This window comes from Misgurnus anguillicaudatus, chromosome 8, assembly GCF_027580225.2.
Source record: "Misgurnus anguillicaudatus chromosome 8, ASM2758022v2, whole genome shotgun sequence".
Taxonomy (NCBI): Eukaryota; Metazoa; Chordata; class Actinopteri; order Cypriniformes; family Cobitidae; genus Misgurnus; species Misgurnus anguillicaudatus.
This window is the reverse complement of record NC_073344.2, coordinates 15,500,192-15,510,859: the sequence shown is the minus strand read 5'-3', so window position 1 is coordinate 15,510,859 and position 10,668 is coordinate 15,500,192. Positions and strand designations below refer to the sequence as shown.

The following is a 10,668-nucleotide window of genomic DNA, read 5'->3' as shown; positions in this document are numbered from 1 at the left end:
AGCTCCATGAAAGACCTTTGCAGCAAAAAAAATCCGCGTGAAAATCAGTTCGGTATTCACTGAGATATGATTAATTAAATGCGCTGATAGCTCATTCCACATGTCATACAGATTACACTGAGTGGAGCGGGTGACCGATCTAAGATGGCGGCCCCACTGCTCGACCGCGTCAGTAGGCAGTAGCGGTCGATAGGGCGTCTACCTATATGATGTCTATGCTCCGTATGGTTTCTTGAATCGCTCTCGCGGTGGTTTGACGTCAACCGGCGGTTTCTCATGAAGTCGAACAAGCCTGATAGCTTGCCTCAGCCACCCCGTGACTCACAGCCACATGGTACATCCCGGAAGCAACGAGTACAGTGTTTCTGTGTAGAGGCGGATAAATAAACGATCAGCTGTGTCAATAGAAAACTAAAGACGGGTGTAAACTGACCTCGCAGTGAAGAAACGATACTGTAAATACAACATCCGCAAGGCGATACATATACAAACAGGCCTGTTTGTGACGCCAGATGATTCATATTTCTGTATCATCCCAGTAACTGAGACATATTCCTAAACATAAATCGTTTTTGTACTTGATAACATAAACACGGGAGTCGGTCAGAATGTCAGACTTTGTCATTTTATGTCTGATTGTGTTTTTGGTCATCTGTCTCATCTTGACTCTGGTGGGATTCGTGTTCTACACCGGGCTTCTCTCTGAGGTCGTGGTTCGGACGGGATCTCCTCCGGTTAAGAAGATCACGATCGCGTATAAGTTCAGAAAAGGATCGTACAAGGCCAGCGGAGCTGCTTTCACGGAGAGCTGCAGTATTGGACCTAAACTGTCATCTGTCGGTGTGTTTTACAATGACCCCAATCAGGTGAGTCTGGTTTGGTTTCCACCGTAACGTTAAGTTTTTCGTTACAATTATCAACACTTGCTGTCAAAATGACATGGCGTAAGGTGCTTTTCTTGACTTTTGGAAACGGTAGGAGCGTGACAGTTCCCTCAAGATCAACAATGTTGTTGTTTTTTAACTCAATGAGCTGCCTATTCAGTCAACATTTTGGAGCATCATATAATAGTCACGTTCCATGTCAATAGCAATGGGGTACCATATGCATGCACTGCAATTTTGGGCACCATTGGTACAGACAGCATTTATTTACGTCATAAATTCGGACAGCAGGCCCACAAACGCTGGTTCACGCCTATGATGCCAAAAATGTTGTCTGAGAAAACCTCACAAGGTTCATATTGAGTGTTTTCACAACAGTTTTACATTTATATATTTGCCAGATGATTTTATTTGAAGAGTCTTTAATGCTTACAAGCTGCATGTTTTTCTCTACCAACTGAGCTACAGGAACTCATTTCCAAGATTCTATTTCCATTAAATAACTCATGGACTTAAATGTGCCAAAGAATGCATTAAATAAATCTGTTAAATTGTTCTCTAATATCTACACAGAAGATATGTGACTTTTTTAAAGGCGCTCTAAGCGAATTCACGCGTTTTAGACCATAAAACATTTTTTGTTACAGCAAACATCTCCTCACTATCTGCTTGCTACCTATCCGCTTGCTACCTATCCGCTGATCAAACTGTAAAAAAGCGATCTCTGTAGACAGCCCAGGCTCTACAAACTTCAATATAAACACAGTGGCCAAACCTGCACCACGAAACAAAACAAAGTGTTCCAGCCAATAAACGCCAAGAAGGATTTGGGGGTTGGGCTTGGGCTCGTTCATGAAAGCATGGAAGGGAGGGGGAGGAGTTAACTACGCTCAGTTTGTTTGAAAACACATTTCAAAAATCAACACACAGATTCGCTTAGAACACCTTTAAGTGCAAAATATCCAGAAACGTTTTTATATGTCCATTTACAACCCTAGGATTTGCCTTTAGAATTAAATTGTCTGTTATTACCTTATTTGAAAGGGTCATGAATAATAATGTTGAGCTTTGCTCTGATTGGCTGTTTCTCAGAGCAGCTCCTTTGAGTAGCTGTGTGTGTAAACAGACCTTATGTTTGAGGATGCATCAGACCAAGATATGGAATTTGAGGAATAAATAATTTTCTGGAGAATTTTAATAGACGTTTTTTGGAGTTGTGAGTAAATGTGTGGTTTTTTTCAGTATGGACCCGTAAAACAGAACCATAACGTAAATAGTAGAACTTCATTCTAAACTTTAGCATATAGCATTAACTAGCATATACGCTAACTCAGCAGTCACAACTTTATTTTTAACATTGTACTTAATTTAACATAATTTAATTCAATGTCATGTTATGTTGACATTGTATGCATGCAAAAGACAGCTGGATAACAGGCCAGTTTACATAAGGAGGAGGAAACAATCGTGTTTGAGGCTCACAATATGTCATTATTACATGTAACTCGTATTATTCGTCTATGCCTAGCTAAATAAATTTTTCCATTCTACTGCACCTTTAATCATCAAAGCAATATACAGCCATTAGAAACCTTAATATATTGTGGCAAATAAGCTTCACTGTCTCCTACACCAGCACATTTTGAATTTGTATTAACCCTCCACGTATTGGCACTGCAAATTGAGAAAATAAATAAAACAATGGCCTGATAAAAGTGTATACCTTGTAATGCACTGTAAGTCGCTTTGCATAAAAGCATCTGCCAAATGCATAAATGTAAATGTAGGATGTAAATCAAAACAGGTCATGCTAGTAAATTCCTTCAGTAGCTGTTATTAAAATTATTGTACGGGCTGAACAGTCAGTGCAGCACTTATGCAGTAATGGTGCGGTAACAATTTAATGTTGGGCACTGGAAATAAAGTGGCTACTGGTTGAGTGATTTGGTAACTGCAAGATGGTGCTGCAAGATGTTTTATCCTTCATTAATCTCATTCTTGAGACATGACACTCATCGCTTATTAGTAATGCCCCATGTATCTGACCATGCCAACATGGCGCTTACTTGTTATTTCTAAGTAACTTGCAAATAGGATCTGAGGTTGTTGCATGTTACTTGTATGTAGGTGCTTAATGTTTAATAGCCTCCTGTGAGAGTACATGTTTTTCTGTTTTTCCTGGACATTTGTACTCTCCCTGACCCACTTACATAATTTGTTACACGTTGCTGATACAGTAATATGCTGTTTACAGTTTGAAATCTTGTTTAAATAGCAGATGGAAAGTTAACAGCTTAAAGGAATAGTCAATTTTCTTAAAAGAAAAATCCAGATAATTTACTCACCACCATGTCATCCAAAATGTTGATGTCTTTCTTTGTTCAGTCCAGAAGAAATTATGTTTTTTGAGGAAAACATTGCAGGATTTTTCTCATTTTAATGGACACCAACACTTAACACTTAACTTTTTTGAGGAAAACATTGCAGGATTTTTCTCATTTTAATGGACTTTAATGGACACCAACACTTAACACTTAACTCAACACGTAACAGTTTTTTTCCAATAGAGTTTCAAAGGACTATAAACGATCCCAAACGAGGCATAAGGGTCTTATCTAGCGAAACGATTGTCATTTTTGACAATAAAAATAACAAATATACACTTTAAACCACAATTTCTCGTCTAGTTTCGGTCCTGAAAGCGTCAGCGGGACCTCACGCAGTACGTCATGACGTCAAGAGGTCACAGAGGACGAACGCGAAACTCCGCCCCAGTGTTTACAAGTGTGTTGAAAGAGGATCGTTCCGACGTTGTTGTATGTGGAATGATACTAATTAATGCCTTTGTGTCAGTTTATTGTTTACAATGGTCCGCAAATGTGTGTTTTATATATGTAACACGTGACGTCGCATTTACGTGAGGTCGCGCTGGACCAGACCTAGACGAAAAGTTGTGGTTTAAAAGTGCATATTTTTTATTTTTCTTGTCAAAAATGACAATCGTTTTGCTAGATAAGACCCTTATGCCTCGTTTGTGATCGTTTATAGTCCTTTGAAACTCTGTTGAAAAAAACTGTTACGTGTTGAGTTAAGTGTTAAGTGTTGGTGTCCATTAAAGTCCATTAAAATGAGAAAAATTCTGCAATGTTTTCCTCAAAAAACATAATTTCTTCTGGACTGAACAAAGAAAGACATCGACATTTTGGATGACGTGGTGGTGAGTGGATTGTCTGGATTTTTCTATTAAGAAGATTGACTATTCCTTTAAGTTATGTTATTAGGAGAGAGGATCAGGACTGCACTAAAAAGTAACTAAACTAAAGCAGCAGTTTTGTGACAAGCAAGTGTGAACAAGTAGGTATGGATGACACATTAAACTGCAATATGGTAAAGTATTTAAACATTGACAGAAAATGCTAATTTTACCTATACATGAGTTGCCCGTCCAATTTAGACCTTTTGCACTGAACAGACATGTAGGTGATATATGCCATATGCACCAAAAGGGAAAATATGAGACATCTGAAAAGGCTACAGCCACATCCCATTGAAACCAACTAATTTCAGACAAAACTGAGTCATGAGGGTAAAAAAAGGAAAATAGACATATAAGTGAATGCCAAACCAACAGTGTGGTCAGTTCTAGACAGTCTAGTGAGTTGTGGCTGTAGACGGGGCATGTGCTCAGTTCTGATGCTAAAATAGTTTAGGAATATATTACATCATTCCAGTTTAATTGGTGATAATGCTTTTTTCTAACTTTTACATGATAGTACCATAGTAGATTATTTATTTATATTACTATAATTCATAAGGCACAGGACTGCCCCCTCCCTACATCCCAAAAATTAGGGTATAATACCTACAGGGTTCCCACAGGTCATGACATTTCTGGGATATCGAGGAATTTTAAAAGGTCTATTCCAGACATTCAAAGTCAGAAAATGTTATATTTTTTTGTCCCAGTCATGGAATATCAGAAATTTTGTGTGTTGCTTTAAATTTTAGTTTGCATTCATCAAAATGTAAGCAGCTTGATGTACGGAATGCTGTTTCCGGGTCCAAGCCTCCACTTTTTTCAAGAGCCGTTTATTCATTTCACGCATTTAAGCTAAATTATTTATAAACTCACTGTACACCATTATAAGGCTCACACAGCATCTCAGACATGAAATAAGTAATAAAAATTCATCGTTTAGTCAGTGAAAGTCAGGGAATTTAAAGTTTGGCTTAGAGTGGGAACCCTGTACCTAGTTTACCATGTTGTACAATGGATATATACTTTATCTTGTATGAAAATTGTAAACAATGAGTGCATTGCTATTACCCTGAGATGTTTGAGAAAATGATTTATTGAGAAATTATTTAATAGAATACATAATATATTTAAATAAATCCGTATGACAGTCATTGATGTTTTTTCTGTGTGTTTTTCCAGAAGGCTGAATGAATAAATAACCATCACGAGAAGCTGTTTGCATAGTTAAAACAAATAAGGGACAGATTGCTTCTTGGGTAGAAGTCTCAGCAGGTTATTGGAGCAGTGTGTATTTAGTGGCATCTTGCGATGAGATTGCGAATTGCACTGCCACAGGACAAACATGTCATCGTCTGACCGTGGGTTTACACCAGCCGCGTTTGAGGCGTCAAAATCGCGTCTACCGTGCCTAGTTTGCAGCTTGAACAGGTTGAGTGTACTCGCTTCATACGAGTGTGAAATTCTAGTCATCGAGACATTCACGTGGAAATTCGCGACATGGGAGGGGCTTCTGCGACTCTGTTCGCTTTCTGTAATCACACAACTACTAGAGAAAGCTCCTGATTGGTTAACGCGGCGCCTTTGCCGGCAAAGTTCAAATTTTTCAACTCGCGTGTTTGCTGCGGCAAAGCTCAATTCGCGCAAACTAGACGCGCGAATGAGGCGGAGTCGCATATACCGTCCGCGCTAAACGCCTCATTCGCGCCACGAGACCTCCAGACGCGAATCAACGCATCTTCACATTTACTTAACATTGAAATCACTCGCGTTTGATGCCTCTACCGCGGCTGGTGTGAACGCAGCATGAGACAATATAGGGGCGAAACACGCTCTGTAGAGCAGTTTGTGCGTTTAGGGCTACTGTAGAAACATGGTGGAGACATCCATGTAAGGGGACCCGCATTTTATATAGATAAAACGGCTCATATTAAGGTAATAAAAACAATAGAGTTCATTATGTAAGGTCTTTATACACCACTGATAATATAGTTATGTATATTAAATTGCATTTCTGTGAAGAGATCCTTCTAAAACTTACACAATGCACCTTTAAAGAAACAATTCCCCCAAAATAAAATTTCCTTCTAAGTGTACTTGCCCTCATGTTAGTATTTTTGTATATGACTTTCTTCTTCTTTTATCTGAACATTTTTTTTTTTAAATAAAAATATCCATCACTGTACAGTAGTCAAAGTGCTTGGAGGGTATATTTGTACAATATTTGCATTATCCTTCAAAAGGCTTCCTAATATATTTATGTAAGAGTATATTGTATGTACATTATGTGGTAGATAATTTTTTTTTAAACTTAGCTAAAGAAAGGAAGTCATACATTAAGCTGTTATGCCCGACTAGGCTTCTATGGAAGTTAGAAGGCATTGTCAACTGTGTGGCTACCATCATTTATCAAAATATCTTCTTTTGTGTTCAACAGAATAAAGAAACTCATTCAGGTTTAAAACAACATGAGGGCAAGTAAATGATGACAGATTTTTCATATTTGAGTGACCTATCCCTTTAAAACATTTAGTAAATGAGTGCAATTAACCACTAGATGGCACTCACAGTACAGCATAAAGAAACAACCATAAAGCAGAGATGATCTAAAATCATGGTCCCATTAAATATAGGCATGTTTCACATACCATGACAATCTGAAAGAATCAAAATACTTATTTAGCCTAATTTACTTGTAAACATAATCTGGTTTAAAAAGTCAATTTCTTCCAAACAAATATCAAACTATTTGTTAGGCTGAGGTTGCCAAATATTTGTTGGAGCCACTGTATGTATACCACATATGCTCAGTTGTCCTCAAAGAACGCTCAGTTTTTTCCTTAGAATGGCCAAATTTAGTTGTAATAACTGATTATCATTTCACACGAGAGTAGTGTTATTGTAATGTTGATGACTATTCCAGAGGTGAAGGTCTGGGATTACTGCTCTGCATAATACATGCTTCAGGTGTCTAAAGAGATTTGTGTTTATTTTCTTTGTCGAGTGATGGTGACAGGGATGGGTTTTTGTGATAGGCACCTTCACCTTTAATGTCCAACCAGCATCTCCCTTAAAGCCAATTAGCTTCAGATCTGACTATCATAGGCTCTCAGCTTAGCAGGGTCGCTGACCGATTTTAATTGGCATAATGCTTTGTGCTTATTAACATGATCAGCCCTCACATGAGAGAAAGGGTGGTGAGGGTTGATACGGCCTGTTTCCAAGGGTCAGCTCAGAGGAAGCAAAGTGTTTTCATACTCAACATGGTGTAGTAGATACATTTACATTTTTGTGACAATGATATTTATAGGAATTATGCTGAGAAAGGACCACTCTGTTTAAATGTGTGAATCGACCAAAAGTTGCCTATTTTGCTGCATGCTTCAAATTGTGTGACATAGGGTTGAGTTAATTGTTATATTATTATTAGACTCTTCACTTAGATACGTTGTGAGGACCTAGCAATGGACAGAAATGGGCTTGTACCCATTGACTTCCATAGTATTTGTTTTTCCTACTATGGCAGACAATAGGTAACATCAACTCAACTGTGTGATATCATCACATACCAAAATATCTTCGTTTGTGTTCAACAGAAGAAAGAAACTCATACAGGTTTAGAACAACATGAGTAAATAATGACAGAATTATAATTTTTGGGTGAACTGTCCCTTTAACTGTGGGTTCATAATCGTCACGTTTGATGCGTCAAATCGTGCATGAAATTGTAGTTATCGACACATTCAAGCGGAAATTCCCACATGGGAGGGGCTTCTGCGACTCCACTCGCTTCCTGTAATCACGTCACTACTAGAGCAAGGTCCTGATTGGTTAACACGGCACGTTTTTCTGCCAAAGTTCAAATTTTTTAACTCGCGCATTTCCCACGGCAACCCTCAATTCGCTCCATTCGTGCGAACTAGACATGCGAATGAGACGGAATTGCATCTACCGCGCCGCGCTAAACGCCTCATTCGTGGTGCGAGACCTCCAGACGCGTGTCAGTGCATCTTCACATTGACTTAACATTGAAATCAATCGTGTTTGACTTCTCTACCGCGGCTGGGGTGAATGCAGCATAAAGGTACATTCACATTATAAGCGACTTTGTCGCTGTGTGTCGCTCGTCTCTTTCAAAAGAAGTGTTTCTATTGTCATAAAGAAATGAGTAACGTCCACTCCAGTAACTGACAAGAGATGCATGATGTGACCTCTACTGCTTTGTTCTCATTGGTAGTCATTTTCAAAAGTCGTTCAGAATTTGCATTAAGTTAAACATATCTCAACTTTATGGACTTTATGGACTTTAATGGTCACCAACACTTAACACTTAACAGTTTTTTTCAACGGAATTTCAAAGGACTATAAACAATCCCAAACGAGGCATAAGGGTCTTATCTAGCGAAACGATTTTTGACAATAAAAATAACAAATATACACTTTTAAACCACAATTTCATGACGTCAAGAGGTCACAGAGGACGAACGCGAAACTCCGCCCCAGTGTTTACAAGTGTGTTGAAATTCCTACGTTGTTGTATGTGGAATGATACTTATTAATGTCTTTGTGTCAGTTTATTGTTTACAATGGTCCGCATATGTGCGTTTTATATATGTAACACGTGACCTCCCTACGTCACTACGCATTTACGTTAGGTCGCTCTGGACCGGACCTAGGCGAAAAGTTGTGGTTTAAAAGTGCATATTTTTTATTTTTCTTGTCAAAAATGACAATCGTTTCAATAGATAAGACCCTTATGCCTCGTTTGGGATCGTTTATAGTCCTGTGAAACTCTGTTGAAAAAAACTGTTATGTGTTGAGTGTTGGGGTCCATTAAAGTCCATTAAAATTTGAAAAATCCTGCAATGTTTTCCTCAAAAAACATAATTTCTTCTCGACTGAACAAAGAAAGACATCAAGATTTTGCATGACATGGTGGTGAGTAAATTATCTGTATTTTTATTTTAAGAAAATGGACTATTCCTTTAACATTGAAATCAATCGCGCTTCATGCCTCTCGGCTAGTGTGAACGCAGCATAATGGCAAAATGCTTTTTCCAAAAGGTGCTTTCTGCGCATGAAATTCTAGTCATCAAGACATTCACACGGAAATTCGCGTCATAGGAGGGACTTTTGCAACTCTGCTCGCTTCCTGTTATCACGTCACTACTAGAGCAAGCTCCTGATTGGTTAACGCCGCGTGAATATCCGACAAAGTTCAAATTTTTCAACTTGCCACGGCAAACGCGATTCCGCCTCATTTGCGGCGCGAGACCTCCAGACACGCGTCAACATGTCTTTACATAGACTTAACATTGAAATCACTCGCGCTTCACTCCTCTACCGCGGCTGGTCTGAATGCAGCATAAAGGCAAATCCTGGGGTTGTAAATGAACATGTAAAACATGTAAAACCTATGAATAATTTTTGCACCTAATAAAGCCACATACCGTCTATGTAGATATCAGAGAACAATTTAACATATTTTCAATGCATTCTTCCGCACCTTTACAGCACAGGTTTAAGTTCAGTGATTGTAATCTTATCTAGCATGAAAAGATACACTGTTCTTAGATTTAAAGGTATTTGCAGGATAAAACTGTACTAAGCCCATCTCAGGTTAAGCTTGTGGATTACCAGCTTCTTTTCCTCTTTATTCAGCCTCCTGGCTGTGCCACACAAAACAAAGGAAAGCTCGCACAATCGTGGAAATTAATTAAACTGGAGTGTTTTTCCCAGCCAGTAGCAAAATGTCCTACATATTTGACTTTTGAAAATGCCAGTCGGCCTCCTTTGCCGTTTTTAATTAGACAGATGGCGTGAATGTTGCCTCGAGCTGAGAGTTATGATTAGTTATAGCCTGGTTGTGAGACTTAACACATGACGGATGGACAGTGGTTGTGGTTCGAGGCGTTTCAGTTTAACAGTGTCAGTCAGCTAATGAAGCTGGACTAAAGTGCACAAAAGGCGAACTTTGCTTTTGTGCCCGAATTATATCTGAAGCATTCTTCTGATTTCGCCATCACCTGCTTTCAGATGAAGCAGCATTTACTACACAAAGCCGTAGTAAATCGGGGCAATTTTGCATGAATTATCGTGAACGTATCGCCTGCGGTATTTGTGCGATATGGCCCAGCTTGTCAGAAAACTACTACGGCTTTGTATATTAAATGCGGCTCCATCTGAAAGCAGGTGATGGTTATAAACATTATGTTATAATTATAAAAGCAAAGGAGACCTAAATCCAGAAAACAAAAAATGTAAATCATGAACTTTCAGACTATTTTGAACACACGCCAAATATACCGTAGCTTTGTTCTCGTGACCCTTTCCACGACATCTTAAATATTATCTCAGGCTTCCCAAACTGAGCTTTTTTGCATACTCCATTTTCTGCCCCATTAATTCTGTCCAGATTGGACCCTATCGAAACACAGCACCTTCGGGTCCGCAGAAATGATACGCCATCACTTTCAATTTAAGTCTGCATGAGATGCTATTCAACATCTCGGGGCGTTTAATCATCCT

The 10,668-nt window shown here is 38.8% G+C and overlaps 1 protein-coding gene across 1 annotated transcript in view; it reads left to right on the top strand.

Moving 5' to 3' along the window:
* Positions 1 to 294: 294 nt before the first annotated feature.
* Positions 295 to 10,668, top strand: part of tex264a (testis expressed 264, ER-phagy receptor a) — a 92,991-nt gene continuing 82,617 nt past the window's right edge. Inside the window, exon 1 of the mRNA XM_055213098.2 lies at positions 295 to 866. Within this exon, the coding sequence (XP_055069073.1) occupies positions 609 to 866 (258 nt within the window). The 5' untranslated portion in view covers positions 295 to 608. The remainder of the gene's footprint in view (positions 867 to 10,668) is intronic.